Source organism: Anomalospiza imberbis, chromosome 11 (genome assembly GCF_031753505.1).
Source record: "Anomalospiza imberbis isolate Cuckoo-Finch-1a 21T00152 chromosome 11, ASM3175350v1, whole genome shotgun sequence".
Classification (NCBI taxonomy): Eukaryota; Metazoa; Chordata; class Aves; order Passeriformes; family Viduidae; genus Anomalospiza; species Anomalospiza imberbis.
Window position 1 is genome coordinate 23,131,391 of NC_089691.1, and position 24,078 is coordinate 23,155,468.

The 24,078-nt window shown below is 41.5% G+C and overlaps 1 protein-coding gene across 1 annotated transcript in view; it reads right to left on the reverse strand.

Annotated features, from left to right (window-relative positions):
- The window catches only part of FGD5 (FYVE, RhoGEF and PH domain containing 5), a 78,556-nt gene extending 55,959 nt beyond the window's left edge, over positions 1–22,597 (reverse strand). The window contains exons 1-2 of the mRNA XM_068202424.1: positions 22,350–22,597; positions 11,927–14,870 (exon numbers count right to left, since the gene is read on the reverse strand). Of these exons, the coding sequence (XP_068058525.1) occupies positions 11,927–14,870; positions 22,350–22,362 (2,957 nt within the window). The 5' untranslated portion in view covers positions 22,363–22,597. The remainder of the gene's footprint in view (positions 1–11,926; positions 14,871–22,349) is intronic.
- Positions 22,598–24,078: the final 1,481 nt, after the last annotated feature.

Here is a 24,078-nt window from a genome sequence, read left to right on the forward strand (position 1 = left end):
TACTAGTTCAAACTCTTAGAGAGTGATATTCCTATTGCAAAAAATTAAAATAATATTAACTCAATGCAGTGATAGTAATTTGGGAGATGCAATGGGGTGCTGAATTACCCTGTTTTATTAAAACTCATTATTTATTTCCCTGTATCCATTCCATCCAATCCATAAATGATTGTTTTAATTCATTCTGCAAAAGAAAGGCTCATTACTAAAGGAAAATAAAGTCCAAATGCATTTAAAGCCAATAAAAGGAAATTATTAGTGCAGCATATGTTTAGCCAGTCAGTTCCCTATGGCAGACCATCAAGGCAAATACTGTATCCGAAGTCTGAAAAGGTCAAGAAAGACATGAGGCCTGCTAATAATGTACACAGCCTGTCAAGACAAGGTAACACAGGGGTAATCACATTTCACACTCTGAGGCATAAGCTGCTTGCCTGCCAAGGCCAGAAAAGTGCTCTAATTCCACAAGCATTTCAATTTGAATATTGCTCTTTCTTGCATTGTTGTGGTACAGAATACAGGAGAGGGGAAGAGGATTTTTGTTCAGGTGCATAAGGCTTTTGCTGTTTTCCAGACAATTTTAGGGACAAAACTCTCCCAGCTTCAACCACTGCTCCTGGAGATGGTCACAGAACAACAGTGCTGGTGCAGGTCTAGTTTTGGAAGGGAATGGAGGAAGTGAGGAGCACAAAGGTGTTTGGGCTCCATCTTAGGGAATGTCCTCTGGCCCAGCCTGCGGCACTATCAGTAGAGAAGGGATAAGAGAAAGCCAGAGAGTGAGGTTTCGCTTGCCCTGTCCCAGTCGTGCTAGGATGGATAGCTTTGAGGCTTTTGCTTTGAGGCAACTGTGTAGCCAATCCACAATTCAGGCTCAGTGACATACCCTGGGGTGCACCGCTGTCTGTGAGCACCATTACTCTCCCCAGTCCTGTGGTTTACACTAGGTAAAACAAAGCAGCAGTAAAAGCTGGACATGCCAGGAAACAAAACACAGTGTCCTTGGGCCTCGGACTAGTGGCATACCCCCTTCCTGCTCTCCCAGGCATGAGGGAGAGGCAGTGAGCTGTGGTGGCCTCAGCTTGTGCTCAGCCCGGCCCTCTGGCCCTTGTCCTGCATTTCCTGTAAACAGGGAACAGTTCCTCCCCAGAGATGACCTGGCAATGAACTAGCAAGAGCTGACGCTCAGCTGCACCACACCCAGTGCCCCACCGTGCCAGAAGGTACAATGGGGCGGCCGATAATACATAATATATTATTAAAGGCAGATTTACACTTTAGAGACGCCTTTGAATGTATTAATATCATCACATGTAAGCCACCATAGAGCTTTTACTTTCAATAAATCATTAGCTTCACAGGCACCCCAGAGCTTTTATATCCAACAGCCCCAGCAGAGGTTTCCCTTAAGATTCTTTTTATGCTTCTCTTTTCCTTCTTTCCCTTGCTAAATCATAGCCCTGTTGATCTCCATCACCCTACCATTCCCCCTCTGTGGTAACCTTTTGCTATGTTGAATCCTTGCAATGCAAAGGAGGTGGGCATAATGAAGACCTGAGTGCTTGGCAGTGACAGTGCTGTGAAACTCTTCTTTTCCTTCCCAGACCATGCACACCATACATCTGCATTATGTTGAAATTCCATTCTGCATTTCTGTCAAGGGACAGATGCTAACAAGGAACACATGCATTAATTATCATGATAGGTTTCAAATTATTTGCTGAGTAATCCCTAGTCACAGTACAAATGGCCTCTGACTGTGAAACTGCCCAACACTTTTGCCCTATTCTCCTCTATAAAATGACTTATTTCAGTGACAGTCTGACTTTGGATACAATGATGTAAAACTGGGGAGGATGCACCCTGACTTCAGTGGACTCGCTTTGTATTTGTGATCTTTGAGCAGCATAAGACCCTCTGATTTCACTCAACCCTCTGTAAGACTTATTCGTCTCTATTAATCAGTGACAGAATAAGCCAACCACCTAGAACTTCATTAATAAAGGGAAGGAAAAAATACAAGTTAGAAGCGACTTTCAGCTGGTCACCTGATGGTCATCTTAGAATATGAGAAGTACACTTCTCTGGGGAGACCACTGTCTGGGAAGCAAAGCTGAAACCACTGCTCTACTACAAATGATTTGTTTTGATCTTTGGCATGTTTCTTAACTTCGTGCTTTGGCAGTCAGTTGTGTAAGGTGGGTAATCCCAGAGCAATGTCACATTTAGAGCACAGGTTAGACCGAAGGCTTTGGACACTGTGGATCCCTGCCAGGGTCTAAACCAGAGCTACTTTGCCCATCTCCCTTGAGGCACAGTTTTACTTCTCTTCTTCCTGTTTACTGCAAAGGTAAACAGGTGTTTACCTGCAAAGGTAAACAGGTGCAAAGGTAAACAAAAAGGTGTTTCACTTTGTCCTTAAGACAGAGGGATAGGTACCCCAGGATTATGCCCATGCTTAAGGCAGAGAGTAATGTTTTCATTCTTATGGCCAAGCTGAGATGCAGAAATCTACCTGGAACTATTTAACAGTCATGCTTCCTAGTATTGCTCTTTTCTGCTGGCAGTGATGGTTCTTGAGTTATAGGCTGTCAGTGGCTTTCAGGCAGCCAAGTTGGTGATTTCTGCACAAAGGCACACACTGGAGAACATCAATAATTAAATATTTAAGCAGTACTACTTGCCCAAAGAATTAGAATTCATAAAAACATTGCAGATAGACATTTCAGAAAAAGATCTGTGTCAATCATCGTGTGGGAGTTTCGCAAATGGAGCCAAGCAGAGCCAAGGCACATTTGTCACACACAGGGATCCCCTGGAGATGTTCTGTGTTGGTGGATGGTTCTGCTACCTAACAAGCATAATAAACAGGTTTAAAATTTTATATAGGTAAGAATCTGCTCCAGATGTGTTTCATAGATGCACAAGGAGCTTATTGACTACAGTGAGCTACACAGAACTAGAATATCTTTACAAATCCTCTTCCTTAGTGAATCTAGGTTCGTACAGTACAGCAGTTGCTCTGTACATTTGCACAAATAGTCCTGAAACTCAGACTACAGCCAGGATTACACTGTTGATTCTGTAATCTAGTCTGGATGAGGTGTGATTAGGTGTCAGGCAAATTTGATCATCATAGCAGCAAATGGATGCAACTCATTATAATCCTTTCAGAATATCCTGTTTAACATAATTGTAAGTGATAATAGTTGTGAAAACTCAAAGGAGGATGCCAGCTTGGAAATTGTGTCAGTGAAACACAAAACTGAACTTGAATCAATCATCATTTGCTGCAGACAGACCTTTTAGTGACCTGTTTATTAATAGAAATTTGAAATCTTGGCATCTGATTCCAAAAGACATCAGGACTGGTGGAAGACAGAGGCATTGGTTTTTGTGGTAGAGAACATTACTTTTTAAAAAGCTTTTTAGAGTTGTATTGGGAAAAGAATTAAAACTAGTATTCCTAGAGCCTTTTAGACTACAGAGAAAATGATACTTCCAATGCAGGTAATGACAGTTTTCAGGCTATTTTTTTCTTTCTCTTCAAAAAAGGCATATTTTTTTTTCTAAAATTAGGAAAAGTAGCAGTAACATAGCACCAATACTTTACAAAGTCTGAATCTGCTATGATAGAGAAAATACTAATTTCTTACAAATAGTACCTTGCTTAGAAGTGAAGTTACAAACACCTTGCACAATAATGCATCCTAATACAAGAATTATCTCTAAGCTCTGTTATAGTATTACTGAATTAAATTTAATAATTTCATTCATGCATAAGTAGAATAACAGTTGGTTACGCACATAGCAGAATAAGGGCAGAACATGGAATTTCAAAACTGGTATTAGGAACAGTAGGATACCCTTGGTTTGTAATTGCCAGTTCCAAAATGGAAATGACACTTGTAATGTATGGCTTTAAGAGATCCCCTTCAATGCAGTAACAACATCAGTCTGTCAGCTCCAGCAGCAGAAGAGTGCCCAAGAGGGCAGAATGTAGAATGAAAAACTTTGATTACTGCAAGGTCTGGAGTGTTAGCTCAGTTTGTACAGGACTTGACCATGAGACCACTGTTTGTCTTTGCTGCAACATCTGAGGTGTAGGAATTAATTTTGTACCTCAGACAACTGAAAATAAATTATTTTAGATGTTCTAGAAATGAAACAGGACTGTGTCTATTATTGGGTCTTGTGACCCAAAAATAGACACAGTCTATTTCCTTCTCCCTGTGGCTGGTATTTTAGGCATTAGGTTGTGAGAAACTCATAATCTAATTACCACTGCTGACTGATTCAAAATCATCACTCAAAGTGATCTGGAAAAGCAGACCTGCGAGACACAGAGACTAGGTTTTCTGTATCTCAGGCTACAGCATATAGGAGTTCCTTTAAATTCTGTCAAAACAGATGTACGGTTCACATACAATCCTTTTGTGAATGTTTCCCTTTTGGAAAATGTTTCAGCTCATTCTAATTTCAGGTACTAGCACAAATCATTAAGGCAGTCAAATCACTAATGGCTGTTCACATCGTCAGATGTACAAATGTACCCCACATGAGCATCTGGCACAGTATCATTTATCATCCAGATTCCACTTATATAGTCACTTTTCTAACTATGACACATTTACTAATGTTCTTCTGACTATAAGTCCCCGATCCTCTTAGAAAATGATTATACATTTCACAAAATTAAACTGTTAACATGCCATAATTAATAGACTGGCGATTAGGGATATGCTCCTGATTATTATTACTTTGTTTATTTTTTGGCAGTGTAGTTTAGACACTAAAACTTGGTACCAGAGTCTTTATGTTCTCTTTTCATTTTGTTGCCAGTTCATTATTCCATACTTTCCATGGAAAATACTCACAGTAAGTTCAACATAATGAACACCATTCTGCCCTGCAGGACTCTTAAGATGAAAGGCAAGTTGTTATTTCCCTGTACTATCAGGATCAATTGCTTTATCAACACCATGCAGCCAAATCTGGAGACAAACCAGGGGGAAAATGCAGTGAAGCTAGGATCAAGTGAACTTAGTTTTCTTGCATTTCAGAGATTCACCCAGTTGTTAAAAGAGTACTTCCAGAAGGAGGGAAACAGAGCTTAACTGCTAATCTGTAGGACCGAAGGAAAGTGCTCTCCTCTGTCTTCTAAGAGGTTGGATTCATTTCTCAGATTAAAATAAGAGTTGGCTGTATGTTTGCTTGGCTGAGTTTTTTTTAAGTTTGAAAATCAGCTTTAGAATGATTAAAAATGACACAGATTTGTAATATTTGGCTGGGATGAATTCATTAAATACTTCTGGCCCCTCTCCCAGATAATTGTGGAAAATGAAAACCATCTTAATTCTGCAATTCAAAAACATGGTTTAGTTCAGAATTTACTTCAGTAGCTTTTTTTTTTTTTTACTTGCAAATGAAGCAATCAGAACAATGTCATGGACTACAGAATTCCTTTATTTTGTTGGGGTTTTTGTCTTGGACTTTTCAATTAGGCATGCATATTTTATCTCTCTTTTAGCCACTGAAGCAATTTTTTTTTTCTTAAAACTGCAAATGGCAAGATAAATTACTTGTCCAGATAACTTAATATATGTCACTCTCATAGTGGCTCTTTACCCTGGATATATTCACTGTGATGTAGCTTTATCTCACTGCCAGTGTCTGGATTTTTTAAGGCTAGCAATGTGAAAGTAGAAAGAGTGAAGGAAAGATTTTGAGGTGCCCAGTTTTACCTCACATACTGCCCTTTTCTATTTAAGGACCAGAAGATTTGACTTCAAAGTTGTGTTGTACTGTATGCAGTCCATTACTTCTGTAGACATGTGTGCTAAGGAAGAGTCTTTTCTGAGTTCTTCTAGCCAACTCTCAGAACTAAGAATGCAGACTGAGACCTGAAATGTAAGAGGATAAGAAACTCTCATCAGAAACACCAAACTAGCTATCCTTGTTGAGGTCCACCTGCCCTGAGGGTCCATCAGGGGGAGGCAATGGGTTAATATCCAAGTTTAGTGAACATATTCAAGTCATAAGGACAAACTACCAAGAGACTGAAGAGGTACATAATTTGGGACAGCTGAGAATAGCTGGATGGAGACTGTGCAGCAGACATATGCAGTTATCCCTTGTCTCAGTTCATCAGTACGTAGCTGTATTTCTTTTGAGAAAAACAAGTTTGAGTATCCCTGTGATACTGATAAAGCTGGTGTAGCATGAGGCAGACAGAGCACCAAAAGCTGCTCACTAACGATAGGTCTAAATCTGTTTGCTGTAGGCTTTTAATGGATAGCATCTAATTAATCCAGCCAATTACTCAAGTGAAAGGATCCTTTTATAAACTCTTTAAGAGGGTTCTTGGCAAAACAAATAGAGCCTCTTAAATATGTTCTTCCATCCATTAACTCTAATTGGTTGATTGAAGTAAAATTAACTGTTGTATGCCACTAAACACCAAATTTTTAAAGGGAGTTTTTACATTAACCCCTCTTTGGGTCCTGTAAAAGAAGAATTCTTGTAGGATAATTAAAAATGTGTTGTGCACTATAAATAACTTTGCTGGGTGGCACAACAAAACATAAACTACTAGACTAGTTTTGCATTTAAAATGCAATAGCATTCTATTGCTTTTGTTACAAATCTAAACTAGAGATATACCCCATGTCATGGAGCAACGGATTCTGGAAAGGCTACAGCATTCTAATGTGCAATCTCTCCTTCAATAAATCTTCTCAGTGAGGCTCCTGGTGGGGGTGGGAGAGGAGAAAGGTATGCATAGAATAAGGCATGCAATAACATGTCATGTTATTGACAGTAAAAGGTCTGACCACTACAAACATTTCATCACCCTGTCTGCAACACGTGCTTTCTTTCTGCATGGTGCTAGGAATGCTTAAATCACACCAATATCACTTCTGGCTCCATAATCATTATCCAGGAAAATTCTGCAATACACAGCAGACTCTCTCCTCTTGTGTAACCCCATTGAAATGTATTTCTGGTTCATTTAATGAAAACAGTGAAGACAGAGAAGTCGACCCAGGCATAAAAGCTCCCAGGACGTGAAGAGGGTGATGTGTACACCCTTTTCTGCACTGTAATTTGATAATCTAAACAGCCATTGCAATGGAGTCCATCTACTAATAAAGCCAACATCTGTAGAGGTCTTTGGACCATTTCCTGGGAGGTATATGAGACTGCAGTTTCTCATAAACAAAGCCAGGGTGAGATCCAGCATGCTGTGTCTGAGCAGCGGCAGTTCTCTGAGGCTGTGCTATGTATGCAGGATGATGATGTGCAATGCAAAGCTGTGCTGGGGGAGCACACTGGCTTTCTCATGACCTATATTGTCCCTACACATCTGCATCCCCAGTATGAACCAAGACAAACAGCTCCAAGGATATGAGGAAACAGGAGAGCAATCATGGAGCTGCTGGAAAATTGATACCTGCTTGTGGGCAAGGTATTAAAATCTTTCATTCTTTGGTATTAATTCATTTGGTATTAATGGCATTACTGATACTCTCTAGAGACACTTCTCAGAGGTGCTTCTTAGAAAAACTCTGCCATCCAAGAGCACCTAATATTTTCTCTCTCTAATGCCTGACAGCGCAAGGGGAAGCATGCCTCGTGCCCAGCTTTCAGCAGCAACAGGTTATCTCCATCAGATTGCTCCCTGTCTATGAGCAGCTTGGAGTTCTGCATTAACCATTGTCACCTTCAAATTCCCTGCTGCAATTCAGACAATACTCAAGTAAACAGAAATAAAAACATGACTCGTGTCAGAGCTGGCTGCGGCTGTTGTCAAGATGTGCAATAGGTTGTGCAAGGCTTGAAGTCAAGTATAGTACCGGGATCCCTTATTCTGCAGTGAACTTACAAAGCTTTCTTTCAGGTTTATGCTGCAAAATTCAAGAACTGGTGAAAGCTCATGAGATTTAATTTCCCATCCTATTCACCAGATCACAAGTGACAATGTCTCTTCTCCTTGTCTCTAAGCTCAGTCCCTGATCCTCCTTCCCTCTGTGACAGTATTTTTATGGGTCTTTCTCCCATCTACAAGATCTAGAGCACAACACATTTCACACTGACAAAAAAAAAAAGAAAAAGAAAAGAAGAAAGAAAAGAAAAAAAAGAAAAAAAAGAAAAGAAAAGAAAAGAAAAGAAAAGAAAAGAAAAGAAAAGAAAAGAAAAGAAAAGAAAAGAAAAGAAAAGAAAAGAAAAGAAAAGAAAAGAAAAGAAAAGAAAAGAAAAAAACCTATGTGGAGATTTTTATGAGTGATTTTAAAAAAAATTATGTTTCTTTTAAAAACCTCTCACAATGCTCATGATCACTTTGGTTCTCTTCAGCTTAATGATTGTCAGCAAAATTCCTTACAATTGACCCATACAGGTCTTTAAAGGAGCTAAGCCCGATTAGTAGACCACTTCTGTGCTACCTCCATAACAAACATTAATATATCACCAGCCCTGAGAAATGCTAGACCTACAAAACCAAAATTCTGTCTCTTGTAAAGCTTCTCATCAATGCTATGGGTGCATGCTAGCTTAGTGTAGTCACAGAGCAGGGATTTAAGAAGCAGAGAACTAGGAGCTGAGTGGAATCAGCAGCTAGGATTTGTTTTCCTGTGTAAGCAAGAAAATGAAAGGATGGGAAAATCTTTCCCAAAACAACTATCTAAAATCTATGCTGAATGGGTAGCTCAAAGCCTGCTTTGCATAGATTTGCTTCCAGTATAGATATAGCTTTCTTCTATTACAAATGCAGGGTAATGTAAGCAACATTGTTATTATCATACATAGCAGTGAGCCAAAAGACAGCTTGAAGTGCGTTGAACATGTGTATCTTGTTTGGATAATCTCTGACAGCCATACCTGTACTGAGCAGCTCTAGCTAGGACAAGCAGAATAACAAAGCATGAGTTGATTTTATCTTCTTGACAAAATTCTCCTTGAGTTTTACCATAAACAGGAAAGTATGGTAACTGAACTGCTCATTGGGGATGAGAAGTCTTGATATGGTCAGCATATGGGCAAGTGTTGTACAGGTCAAAACCAGCTAATAAACTGTGTGTCTTTTTTCTGCCTATGTTTTCTAGAAAATGTCAGAAACATCTGGAAATTTGGTGTTGCTTCTCCTTTCACAGCTACTCCTTGTATATGAGGTTATTTTGATTATCTCTAGAATGCTTCCCACTCATTTGCTCTTTGTTGGGACAGAAACAACTATAGCCTTACGGTTTTCTTTGGGCCAGAGTTCATCTGAATTAATTGTCATAGGAAGGAGCAGGTTGCACCTGTATAAAAAACAATCTGGGGCTTTAGCTGTACCTATTCCTTCAGCTGCACTTTTTGTCCAAGGAGTGAAAGGCTTCAGGAGTTTCTAGTGGCCATCCTCCATGCCCATCTGATGCAATGCCACAACTGTATTTCTCAGAGCTGATTAAAATCTTGGTATTGCTGTTAGGATTCTCCTGCATAGCAGCACACTTCAAATGTCTGTCCTTTTAAGCAAGAAAATTAAACAGTGACTCTTCTCATCAGAGAGTTTGTGAAGTCCCCTCCTGCCCTGGTGTTCCCCAGTCATACACAGTAGGGAAGGTTCCTGGTTTATAATAATCTTTTATATTCTGTTCTCTGAAGTGTGATAGAAGAGTTGAACTTGGTTATTCATCAAAGATGTAGCAATTCCATAAGGTATCACCAGATGTTTAACACAAGTGCTCTACAGGTGAATGCACAAAAAAGAAGTTTGTGGGCTCAAAAACCATGTATTGCAAGGGTTTAATCCAACACACTTGTACTCTCAAACCGTTGAAAAAAGCCTCTGGATATGAGCAAGCTGCAGTTCAAAGTCATTTTTATCCCGTTGTGGTAGAGGTATGTTTGATAGATGTTCTTACTAGAAATGTTAAATCCATGGCAAGGCATTTTAGGCCAAACTACTTTAGCAGCAAATAAAACATCCATGTCCATACATCATGTACAAGCAGGTGCACCTGCTTGTACAATTTGCTTTGCTTTACAATTAGGCCATACACTGTTTCTTCAAGTCTGTTATATCACTGCATGTGTATGTACACAGGATGTGTATTTACATTTCATCAAAGCTTTTCAGGCATGTCTTTGTCCAAAACATGCTGACAAATACAGCAAATAATAGCTATCTCAGCAGTAATTATGTCTGCCTGATGCTCTTCCCCTCCACCCTGGTTATCTTGATAAAGGGGCTGTACAGGAGCCTAGCCTTCATTTCACCCCCAGTGGCAAAAACTACATGCACAACAAGCAGCAGGCTGAAGATTATGTTCATGCCTTGACCTCGAGACTTCCTGAACCAGTTTGGATTGGCTCTCCCTTTGAAACTACAGGCTTCCACAGGAAGTTCATAAATGGGCCCAAGTCACAGCAATTGACGTAGTCCTAATATTTTTAACTTGGTTCTTCAAGAACTACCTACAATGGGTGGTGTTTCATGGACACAAAGAGCTGGCCGGCTTTTTCAAAAGCAAATGTCAGTGTGCTGGGTAAAATGCAAACCACTGAAAGCAAGTGAGTAAGGTAGCTGTTGCTGCCCTGGGGATGTGGTGGTGTGTGCTGTGAAGCTGCACTGCGCTCTACCATGTCCCTGTGTCAGCATCACTGGAGCTCCCAATACTGCAGGCAGCCATTGTCTCCAAAGAGCTAAACCACAGGCTTGTGTTCCACATCCCTCAGCTTCAGGTGCATTTGGATCCACTGCTTAAGCCTTGATGCAACCTCTTTTCCCATGTCTTACTCACTATCTGACATCATTTATGTCTTAGAAATGGTTTGCAAGACTCATTCAGAGGTGTTAAAGAAAAGTTCTTTTACTCCCTAAGTCTAAAGTACCCTAAGAGAGGTTTGTGAAATGCCCATGGTTTGTTCCATCCACAATGACAAGAGAGACGACCAGAAAAAATAAATGTTGCCAAGAAACACAAGTATTAAATCTTTTGGAGAATGATAAAAGCAAATGGGCATGAAAACCTTATTTTTAAGATTTTTATCTTTTTCATACAGCTCTAACAAAATGCAACTGCATTAAAGACATTCCTTTTCATTCATTTGCTTTGCACCTTGTTATCTCATTACCTGTTAAACATGAACTTAATGTAAAACACTCTTCTTATTTACATCTTTGCATTCCACTGATTGTACGCTATAATTTGATAACAAGTTCAAATTTAAAGGTGTTGAATGCATTGCTCCTACATTCCTATGAAAACGACATTTTCATGTTTGCAAATAACCTAATGGGAAGGGGTGAAATATTGCTATTAATGTTAGCAGTGCAAATGATTTCAGAACTATTTAATTAATTTATAAGTTAGCAGCTCTGTCCAAGGGCCATGATAGCCCTTAAAGCAACTTCTAAAATTCACTGTCTAGTCTGATTAGTTCATGATTTGGGATTTTCTGATCCATATTTAACTGATATCCTTTGAAACATAAATTTATGTATATATTATTGTTTTGAGAAATTGACAGGAATTTTAAAAATAAGCAGGACCCCTTCCAGCACATAGGCTCTCTTTTCATTCAGCCAAGAAGTCAGAAACCCTTCTTACTGAAGAACAAAGCAAACTCTCCCCATTTCCCCTGCCAGCCACAAAAATTAGATACATTGGATAAACCAAGTATTTTTGAATATCCTTTGGTTTCTGTCTGCAAATCATAGGATCCAGATCCAATATTCATTTACAAAGTAAGGAGTTAATTTGATGTCTTTTTTTTTTTTTTTTTCCACTGATAAAGTCTTATCTTGTATTCTTCCAATCTTTCTTGTAAGCATTTCCTGTAAGTCAGCCAACATGGAGAATCTGCCTATGATACCTAAGAGGGAACGCCTTGCTTGTTTGGCCAAGGCTAGCAGGTCTTACATAATAATTTATTACAGTACCTTTCTGTTTCCTGGTCTGTGGTTTGCTGCTTGTTCTCAAAGCCAGTGAAGCTGCTCATATCCACATAGCCATCATTCTCATTAGCAGCAGATAAAGCCCTGCTGGGATCTTCAAAAAACTCGGTAAAAGTTCCTGCTCTGGTGGATCTCCGAGGAGGAATTTGTATGTTTTCATAGTCAGAGCTCATAGCAGGAATGTTCTCATAGTCAGATGTGTCAGCATTGGGAAAAGAAATAGACCTAGGTTTCATTAATGGCAGTGGCATGAAAGGAGGTCTGGACCGGTCCTCAAAGGACTCCACCCTTGACACACTCCTGCTGAAGGACTTGGGCGTTCCTTTTCTTTTACCATCCTTATAGAAAAGAACAGCTGCGGGAGACTCAGATGCACGGAGCTTCCCCACATGCGATTTTAGTTGAGGTGAGCTACTTAGGCTCCTTCCTTCCAGCTCCATCAGCCTGGGAGGCCCATGATAGCTGGACTCTGATGAGGACCTTGAAGAAGAAACATTAACATCTACATGAACTTTATTTTCAGTTTTCTTCTTGAACTTTAGAGTAAGAAACCGCTTAAAAGAAGATTTCTTTTTCTTGGAATACTTAGCAGGTGAGTCATTCTCTATCAAAAGTGAAGGTGAACTTTTAGTGATTGGCTTTTTGGTGATGTAGGCAAGTTCAAATGGAGGCGGTATATCGACAACTGAGGATGGAGTAGATGTGCCACATGATGAGAGATGATTTTGCTGGGAAAAACTACCTGAGGAACCATTGACACAAGGCAAGGACAAGTTGTCTTCTGTCCTTTTTATTCTAACACCATCCAGTACACAGACATCACTTTCTCTGTAAATGGAGAAAGGTATTTCTCTCCCTTCAACAGAATAAGATCGAGGATATAAAATAAAGCGTCTTGACTTGGTTGGTAAAGCCCTGTTGGCTTCCACTGGTTTTCCTTCCAATGAAAAGGAATTATTGCTCAATTCTTCTGTCCCAGAGCCATTTCGGGAAGAGGGTAAATCAGTTTCAGGTCCAGTTTCTTCTGGAACAGTTTCTGGGACATAGCCTGGCATTCTCCCAGAGAGAGATCGTGTTCTAGTGACAATACTCTTACGATCAGTGGGCAGCAAGTTATTTTCACCATCCATGCCTAATTCACCCCTTTTACTGTGATCAGCTCCTAAATCAGTCTGCACATCATGGACAATATCATTTTCGTCAGGAAGGACATAAGGATCATCTGGGGAATCACTTCTAGTTTCTCTTTCCTCTGATTCATCAGTCACGATGACCACTTCAGGGACTGCTAGATTTTCATTCACAATGTGTTTGGTCCCACATTCTACATCAATTTTGCCATGCTTACAGATTTCTAAGTCGTCCTCAAGTGGGACCTCTTGAGGCAAACTTGGGACACTTTTGCTGAGGCTGTTTGTTTCCACCTCATTCTCTTTGAGTTGCAACTCATCTGACTTAGAGGCTTCCACAGTATTTTCACTATGCTCTTCAACAGTTACAGCTTCCAGGTCTGGCTCCATCCCTGGACTACAAGGTAGACTATCAGAAATCATGCCATCTTCATGCAGAGAGGCCTCTTCTGTTTGAAGATTCTCATCTGAATGTTCCACAGGTATTTCCTTGCAACATTCATTCTCACAAGGTGCAATCTGACACCTATCATCCATATTCTCTGCATTCACAGTTTCTTCTTCCTCTTTTCCAGAGTCTTTGCTTGTTTCAGAGGCTACCTCTGATGTCTTCTCACTTTTCCTCTCAGTGATCTGGCAGCCATCACTGGCATTTCCTGTGTTTGTATTATTGTGCTCATTTGGGTCTACTTCCTCGTCTTCAGCTGCTGCTTGATGGATGAACTCTGCTAAACCATTTTTGGCACCAAGTTCATCTCCACACAGTTCTAAGTCAGGACCTGTTTCTTCACTGGCCTCCTCAGGCAGCATGTCAGGGCTTGCACAGTCATCATTTTCTAAGTCCCCTTCCATGTTCAAATCAAGCTCTGCATGCATATTGCGGTCATCATTTTGTGCTAAGCACTCATCTGCCATTTCTAAAATCTCAGGCAGTTCCTCCTCCTTCTCTCGTACTACCTTCTCACAAGCTGGGATTGATTCATCTGCAGGCAGTGGCATTGCAATGATATCTCTACAAGTATCACCCATTAGTTTCTCATCTCTATTCAAGATGTTATTGCTGTCAGTCTCACAATCACTACTGTTCTTGACCAGTTCCAGGTTGTAAGAAGTTTCTTGCCTGGTTTTGGTTTCAGTACAATCACCTACAACATCCTCATCTTCATCTACATTCTTGGTAGCATTTTTATCCCTATCTAGGGTATCTAAGGACTCCTCACAAAGTGCTTTGGACTGGTCACAGTCTCTGGGTGACTCCTCAGAGTCTGGTTCCCTTGGTTCAGCAGTATCTGAAGAGTTACGGTGCTCATCTTCAATGACTTCTCGATTACTGGTATTCTCATCACTAGCAATGTTATTCTCTTCCTTCTCTACCTTTTCTGGAGTTTCTGAGACTTCATTTTCCACAGAGGAATCTAGGTTTTGATCACGCTCATGTTCCAAATCATTGGAGTCTTTTCTGGGCAGCTGAGCTTCAGGAACTACAATGTATTCATTATCTGCATCAGATCCTAGGTAATCAGCATTGCATTGGTTTCCTTCACACAGCTCACCAAAACACACCAGTTTCCCATTTGCACATTTATTTAAATTATTGTTGTTAGAAACACTGGTTTTGCCCTCAGTGTCAGCTGAGAATTTTGGCTTGGGAGCAATAGGTGGTTTGGGACCCCTAGACACAGAGTTTGGGTGATGAAGAATATCAGCTCTTGGCAGTGAAGGAGAAAATTTGGAGACAGATGCTGGAGAAAGATGACCAATAATCTTTGGTTTCGGTGCTAATGGTGGTTTTGAGATTTCTGGAGAAAAGAGACAAAAGGCATGTTAGTCATCTTGGTTTCTTATTAAAGTCAGCAGAATATATCCTGCAATACACTTTATCAGTGACTTGCAATGCAGAAGTAGTCCAGCCAATAAAAGGCTGAAAAGAGAACTGAAGGAGCAAAGCATATGGATTGTCCCTCCATATGACACTATAGCTATTCCAGTGAGCATAGTTTAAGGTCAAATCTGAACTGAACTAGATGCAGCTCTAACACACTTGGGGAAAGATGTACAGCTGCAGAGCCAAGGGTGTATCATGCTTCAACCCAAAACATGAAGAGAGTTACTGGTTTAAACTCAAGTTATGTTTTAAGCATACAGCTTCTACAGCCCTTTAGTCAAAAGAACCTCCATTCCTCCTGTAAATGCCAAGATCCCTTGCAGCTACAAACTTCTCTGAACATTAAAATGTATTTTAAATATATTTATGTTAACACATTTATTGTTATGTATTTAACATAAGGCCAGCCTTGTATTTCTAGTGGTAGTGCTGACACATATGTAGGGGAGAACAAGAAGACTGGTAATAAACTAGACTGAAGCAATGTGAATTAAATTGTATCTCTATCACAATATACATGTTACTCAGTAGCTTGCCTGCCACAGCCATTTCCAGCTGTGTTGGTCCTGAAATTATATTCTTCAAAAACTAAATTAAATGCTGAAAGACTGCATAAATAGGCAGCAATAGGGATCCACCCTTGTGAGATTTTTTATGAGGTAAAATACGTAGTGTGAAGAAGCCAGCATAACAAATGGTTACAGATGGTAAGAAGTAGGGAGAAGTGGTTTTCTCCTATTGCTATTTCCTAGCTATCAATAGATAATTACGTAGTTAAGCAATCAGAAATCTCTAATTATAATTTTAATTTATGCATTGTGGTTGAAAAAGGAGAGCTCTCCATCGTAAAGAAAAGCGCAGGACAAACTATTTCATCATTACAGAGACAGAAACAATTCTTTGTGGATAATCTTCATGCACAACTCACAAGAAATAACAGAACAACATCTCAAAAGACAAAATTGGGACACTGTTCCTATGTGAAATCCTATCCAAAATCATGGTGTGAGCTTCAGAAAGTGTAGCTACTGTGCTGTTGTATTTAGAATATTTTGAAATGCAGACTTTAGGTATGTAGAAGTGCAGACAGCACAGTACAGATGTGCACTGTACTAAGAATAAAGGAAAACTGAATGCAAACTGCTTGAAAAAGATTGCCTGATTGTCCCAATTTTTGGTGGCACGGTACTTTTCTTATTGTTATCCTAGTATAATTGGAGTAATTTGTACTGAAATAATACTGGCCTATTTGTTTGGTTAGCCTCTGGGAGGCATAAAAGGCTGTTCCTTCTGATCTTCTTAACCTTCCTGAAATTTCTTCTGATACTCAGAAAGAAGCTGACAATTTGGCATTCTGATGTAATCAGAAAATAGTCTTTGTAGAGTTATGAGACACCAGAGAGATTTCATCTAAGTTAAAAATTGAATCAGTGATCTCAGCCCAGAAGGAACAAAAAGTCTGTTATAAGTAGGTGCCTTATTGCATATACCACTTAAGAATTATTCTGTATCTGGAGTTTTACCCAATCCAGCTGGCATGTGGGAGACTCAACTAATGAAAACGGAGGGAGAGAGAACTGTGTATTTACCAGTTTGCAGTTACTGTGGTGTTTCACAGTATCCACAGCTGGTTTAGGCTGCTGGGTGTCTGTCTAATCCCAGAATGGGTAGCTCGTTTTCCCTGCCCATTAAGTCAGAAACTTTACATGCGGAACACTCCACCTTTGCTGAAGTAGCCTTTTGCAGGTAGCAGTTGAAGACTCCAGAGTACTGGAGACTCTTGCCAGTTAAAAACAGGGACACAATAGAAGTGGGTTTAGTATCTTGCAAGCCTGGTGCCCCAGCAAGAGCTACCTTTTGCATTTTTAAATTAGTTACTGAAATCATTGAACATCCTAAACTAACTTTCTGGTACTAAAATAAATGAATTTGTTATTAGCTAAAACTGAGTCTTTACATCTTTACCACCATAGTAAGACATTTTTAGGACTAACTCCAAGAAAAAAACTATCATTTTGGAGGTACTACAACACCACTCTCTGCAGTGCCTGGCCTTTCCTAGGAATGTCTATCCAAGAGTAGGATACAAATACTAGTCTGTTCCTGGAACATGAAAAAACTTGAAGTTTCTCCATTCTCATCCTTGCTCTTTTCAGAGAGTGTCTGTACTGAAACAGTGAATAATGAGGAAAAGACTGGACTTTAGAGAATGCCGGAACCTTCCAAGCTTTGTTGTATAAACAAATTTGAAATAAATTAATGGCAGGAACTCATTTCCTTTAAGTAAAATAACCATGGAGACATCCACTTAAAAGAAATACAACTTAAACAATTACCCACTTTCCTTCCAGTGATAATTTTCTACAGCAAAAGGATCAAATAATCTTGAGTTTTTCCTTCTGCTAGTGCAACAGCTACCTTCAGTAACACTGCTGTTGGAAGAGAACTTATGGTAATGGACCCTGTTCACAGTATGGTAATAGGCATTGTCATGTCCTTCTCCTACCCACTTGTGCCAGCTACTGGTCACTACTGTTTCCTTACATAGTTTTTTTTCCTAACTGCTTTGTCCATTGATCTTGCCTTTCATGAGTCTCCTTAAACAATTTTCCTTTTTCTTTGGTGGCAGTGTGAGAAAAGGGCAGCAGGAGGAGTGCAAGTGTTTAAAAAATAACCCAAACAAAAGAAACCACAGCTTCTTGCCTTTTATCACAATTTCATTCTGCTTCAATTTCTGCTTCCTTTGCTGTCTGAGCCACTTGAAAGGTTCAGGCTGTAACTTCTAAATGCAACATTGCACCATAAGTAACGTGTATGTTCCCAAATAATTGTGCATGTTTATTTTAGGATGTATTTTATGTTGGAGGGAGACACACCCACCTTCTGCTTAAAAGGAAACTCTTGGGGAATACAAATTCCTTTAGCCTGCTCCTCCCCTTATTGTTCAGTGCTTCCTTGTACTGACAAGGACTGCTTCCTCTCCTCACCCACCTTCCTTCAGGCAACCCTTCATAATTCTATTTCTGCCATGATCCATATGAAATTACATTACATTAGTCTCCTCCTGTCCAAGTTTCTAAGCAGTCAACAGTAGTCTTGCAGGACACCTGGTACAGCTCTCCTGGAATAGCAAGCAACCCATGTAGCCTTCACTGTTCAAGTGTTTCTTTCAAACAATATACATTTTGTAGTGTGGTATTACCAGAAATACTGCAACTACCCATTTTCAAATATTTTCAAATTTAGGATTTCAAATTTAGCCTAGAATTTAATTAGGGCTTATAAGGGACCATAGCTACAAAACACCAAGAACTAACTAAACACTGAGGTTTCACATTTGCCTGGATATATGTAGACATGTCCCAGGGCCATGTCTTTGCTAGTGGCTCAAGAAAGTACATAGCTTCAGAGTACAGATACTGGTTCCAGCCTTGACTGGTGCTGCAATACAGTTCACACTTCTTTTAAGATGCTAAAAGTAGTTTTTTCTGACCAACAAACTTTTGTGGACCTGTGCTTCCTTCATGTCTTTGGCACTAATTCAACTCAGACATATGTTAAAATGGGAAAGACACTGAGGACAGAGGGCAGAAATGCATTGTTCAGGGATTTACAGAGCTTTTGGGTGGAAGTGACAGGGCAGGTGAAGGGACAATATTGCAACAGAGGGATGGGACTGCACCAAACCAAAGAATCCTGGTGGAAACCAAGTCTTGTCTGCCACTGCTTCTGCCCAGGAAGAAGGGATTGAAATCCACAGATGGAAAGTATCTGAGAAACAGGAGGTAGAGGGAGGTTATCCAGACAAGGACATGAGAAAGTCCTGTTCACCTCTGATCAGGAGTTTTATAATTTCAGATAGCTATATCAGAATGAAGTTAAAACTGATTTTCTAGAAGATTTTGCTCTAAAGTCAGCAAAAGGTAGACTATACACCTTAGTATCACCATAGTTTAATCATGTAATTAATTATTCATTTAAAAAATGAAGCCCTTATTTCCAGTTAGTGCTGCCTTGCTTCTATCTCCAGTTTGTATTTCCAGCACTTAATATTGCTTCTTCCATTGAAACATTCCATTTATTACCATTTCCTCCATATTATTAATTGTGCAATATTTGATGCAGAAAGAGTTCTCTTTGTTTTACAGCATATAAGTGCATCACTTATTTCACACTGCTGGAGAAAAGTCTGAGATTATAAAAATTACATAAGAAGTGGAAACAGTTGCATGGGAGTCACTTGAAATGGAGAAGGTATTCAGATTTGGATTTTCAAACAATATAGAAGTGCAAGTCTTCCTATTAATTTGGGTTTCAGTCCAGATTCAGGTACTAGTTTGACTTGAACAGGTATTAGATACTTACATGGCTTTTGAGAATTTGGACTTCAGGAACTTGAAATACTTGGTCAAAATCAGCAGGCCCTTAAATGCCTCAGATATTTATGAAAATGGTACTTCAAGTTCTCCGTAAGTCTGATACTTTTGAGAAGTATCTATCCTCTCTTATCAGTATGTGTTCTTGTGATCAAAGGTACTCTGCATATAGCAAGAGGGCTCCACAGTGTGAAGACAGTCCTATAGTCAGTAGTAACTGTCCCAACTATTCCCAGAGGAATTTTATCCTCTTAAAAGTCATAGCTGGAATATTAACAGCTGGGCTGTCAAAGCACACCCCACTCTGTAGAACTAAAATGCTTCTGTGTACAGTTACAGGAACACATCCTCTATGATTAGATCAATGCATTATGATGCTGGGATATCAGATCAATACCTTACAAATTTCTGTTACTATATAGGTTTACTGCAGTCATCTATAAATATAATACAACAGCATAATATTCCACAGTGAAACAGTGTTGGAGAAGGGGAAAAAATCAAAAGGCAATAAAATCAGGAAGGGGTACGTTTCAACACCAAAAACATCTTAATCCTAAAAATTCTCCTGTGTTTTCACTGTCTCTAGCAGACTGTACATATAAGTCTGGCTGGTGGGCTCAGCAACAAAAAACCACACATACATGACAAATAATCTTGGTTCTGACCTACTACTATACATTTCTTTTTAATGTAATTGTGTTTGCAATGTTACCAATTTGGCTCTGTTTTCATAACAGAAACTTAACACTGAGGCAGACAACCTGTTGTTTCATATATTGCTTCCTAGGAGCCAAAGAAGACGGTTAAAATTCTCTGACAGGTCCATACAGCATCTTTTCCTATATCACTTTCAGCAGCAACTGAAAGAATATACAGTCTGCTTATATCTCTGAACAATCCGGAGTCTAATGTCTGTACACTCTTCATTTTACATCATTTCAGCACCTGGCAGAAAAATTACTGGAGGCTGGAAGGTCCTATATGTGAAGCTGGCCTGGTCTCTTGTCTCTTACCACAGATTTCCTGTGGCCTTGGGTGGATTGCTTCGTCTTTTCAGTATCAGTTTTGCATCTCTGAGGATAATCCATATCTCCCTTCCTGTTCTCAGTTTGTCATTATTTTAACTTCTGTGGGACCAAGGCTGCCATATATGCCTGCACATATGACTCTACTTCCTGGTGCTATGACTTACTTACTGTAATACAAAGATAGCCTAATGCTGGTATCCAAGTTGTACCAGTTAATAAATATCCCTCTCCTTCAGATTCAATAGGAAGTTCTGCTTTGCACTGATGGGGGAGACATTCCTTGCATTGTGCAAACATACAAAACAAAGGCTGAGAAGGGATATGAGCACTCTATAAATACAACCTGAAGGTAAACACCAGAAGAGGAAAAGAACTATTTTTAAGCAAAAGGACAATGTAATCACAAGAATAAATGGTGTTGAATCTGGTCTGGAAATCAAGAGTAGCAGGAGAGCTACCTGAAAAGTTTTTGTTTAGGATATAATTGGAGGAATTCATAAGAGCAGTAGTAACAACGGGTGCCGCTTTTGATAATGTAGGCAGTCCTATTTGGTCCTACATTCCTCAAAAATAAAAACTGCTAATAAAGTTTAAGTCTTTAAAAATGGATACATCTAATGTTCCTTACCCTGCACTTCCAGTGACAACAGGAGTAGATTAGAGCTGGTCTGTTTTAAATAATGGAGAGATGAAGAAAGAGAGGTAAGAGCATCATTGCTGAAGTTTTTTTTTTTTTGGCTGGCTTCATTTTCAAATGAGTTTGTATCCTGGGATGGACAGAATCCAGACCAGGATCAGAAAATAGAATGGAAATATCACCAGATTTTAGGAAAGTGTCTCAGTCCCTGCTCCAAGAGAAAAGAGAACCTTTTTGCTTTAAACTCAGAGGAGTGGCATAACACACTGATACAACAGTGGAGTGCTCGGTTTGACAGAAAAGAGCTTTTCCAATCCTATGTTACTATGCTTTGGCAAACGATTCAGTTTCCCAACACAGAACGGTTGTAGGGCAAGGTATCTAGTGGCAAAATCTCTGGGCTTCAGGATGTACCCATACATTGCAAGTGAAGTGCCCAGCAATATTCACCTGGAGCAAGGAAACACAATGGAAATTTTTTAGGGATAGCAAAAAAGATCTGTTGCTCTTCATCTTTAATTCTAGAAGCAGCTTTTAATTTTTCTAAATAATTCCAGTTAGCAGTAATTGTTTCCTGTATTGTTATGCTTTTCACATACATGCCTCATCTCTGAAAATCAGAAAGTCTTGGTGAACAGTTTAAAGTTTGTCCTGATTTTCCAGTGGCTTCTTTTTATGTTTTAACTCTTGAATGCCTTGTTCCCTTATTCTGTCTCTTTCACCTTCCCAGTTTCCATCAAGGAAAAATCTGAAAAGTTAACAGAAAGGAGGAAAGGTTTGGATTTGCCTTAGAGAGCAAATTCTGCAAAAAATATTACCTTCCCCCAAAAATATACTCTTGGAAAGAAAGTCACAGCCAATTCCCTAGGAACTTCGTGAATAGTTGAGTGTATCCGAGGGAGTAGTGGGCGCACAGCCGTGCCGCTTAGCAAGCGCAGCCTTGCCGGTCTGCCAGCCTGGTTGTCCCCGGAGCACCTAACCTCGCCCGCCCTTGATCCCTCAACGGCTGTGCAAGCAATGGGGCACTCACAGCCTCGGGGAGCCATTAAGCACCTGCTGGATCGAGGGGAAAAGGAGGGCCGGCCCTGGACGGAGGGTGCCCGGGGGAGAGGTGCCAGCCCGAGCGGCAGAGCCCAGAACCTGCTGGCCCCGAAGGAGGGATGCCGGGACGAAGGGGGACGCGAGCCACGGAGGAGCTGTGCCCGGGCAGGGGGTACTATCCTGGCGATGGGATGTGCCGGCCCGAGGGAAGGAGGGTGCCGGAGGAAGGAAGCCCGCCCGGCGTTTGCCGGCCCTGGGGAAAAGATGTCCAGAAGCAGAGACCCTTCCCGGCGGGCCCGCGCACTTACCGGCGTGGTTCATCTTCCACCCCAACTTCGCTCACCGGCTGCTCCGGGCGCTCAGCACATGGCCCCAGGAGCCCCGCCGCCCTCGCCCCTCGAGGCCGCGCCCGGCCCTACAGCCCCTTGGGGGCACGGGAGCGCAGCGGGACGGCCGGACGCGGACGGCGGGCTGGGCGGGTGGTGGTGCCGGCCGGGGGCGGTCAGCGCCGCGCGCCTCCGCCCTGCCCCGCGCGCGGCCCGTCGGGGGGCGGTGGCGGCGCCGGGGCCCCGCACGGCCGGCGGCGCGCGGGGCCGGACCGGGCGGGGCAGGACCGACTGTGTACAAGCAGCGCCTGCCGCGAGGCGAGCCTGGGGGTCCCCGCGGGGAGTGGAGGGCATGGATGCGGCACGGATGCCCAAGCGCGCGAATATTTAAAGGCGCGGCGGGGTCCCTCGGCCTCTTTTTCGCGTGCCCCCCCCCCCCCCCCCCCCCCGGCTCGTGTCCTTACTGCCTTTCCACCACCCTTGGTCCCCCTTTGCGCTCTACGTGATCCCTTTCTGCCCCTTATCCATCCCCTCTCCCGCTTTCTCTCCTCCCTCTCTATCGCCTCCATCTACCCCCCTCTCCTTACATCCTTTTCCCTTTCTTCATCCTTTTCCTCCTGCCCATTCTTCCCATCTCTCCATAATTTCCCGCCTTCCATCCATCCCCCTCAATCTATTCATTCACACACGCACACCCACTCCATTTCCCCTAGGAACACGACCGCCCCAGCCTAGGACCCTCTAGGGAACGAGGTTCGGGGAGGCCCCCGCCCCGCCCCAAGCGTTTTTCCCTAACCAGGAGCATCCCTGCAGAGCCGACAGCACCTGCTGCTGGAAGAGGGATCTGAGTGCAGAGGAGCCAGGCACGGTCCCTCGCATACAAACCACGCTTGCTCAGAGCAGTTTCACGCAGCTGCAGGATGCTGTGTGCAGCCCTCTCCCATAAGCCAGCATCTGGCTAAATGAGGTTAATGCAGGCACCTGGTTTTCGGTAGTAGCAGCACTGACACCCAAACAAAATTGGATCGCCCTCTTCCTCTCAATGGAGGCATTGTATCGCCTTGCTACATTTCCCAGTGGGGCTGGTAGTGCTCACGGAAGTAAGCACAACTTGGCAGATTTCCCTTCCCTGGCAAAGAAATCTCAGGAGGCCTGAGCTGACCTCAAGATTCTCTTCCCTAGTCGGGGACGGACCCTTCCTTCCCGGTGCAGGACGGTTGTTTGCAGCAAGCCCAGAGTCCTGCAGGCCAGCAGGCTGGGTATGGGGAGAAGTAGCACATTGTTCCTGCCCAGTGTCCAAGTAGGGGTATGAAACTGTCAGTTCTTGCTTTGACATTTTGAATCCCCCAGGAACTATGACAATTGCTAACACCATCCAGAGAAACTTAATTTTAAATGCTGTTGTGTTTTTGCAAAGGGCCTAGTAACTAACATCATCCTGCCGGCAGGTGCTCTATAGTACAGGCAAAGCTCTTTTTCTTGACCTTTCAAAGCGGTCTCATTGCAACCCATGGAGTGCAGGGTGCCTTGCACTTTAGTGCACAGACCTCTCAAGAGAGAAAGCAAGCAGTGATGGAAATGGGAGTTCTTTGCATGGACTTGAATGTCTCCCATTGAAGCTGATATCCAGGAACTCTGGATTTTGATTCTCTAGAGGACCCCGGTTGTATCACTACGGCTCAAAGCAGGCATTGCAATGCTGTATGGTTTT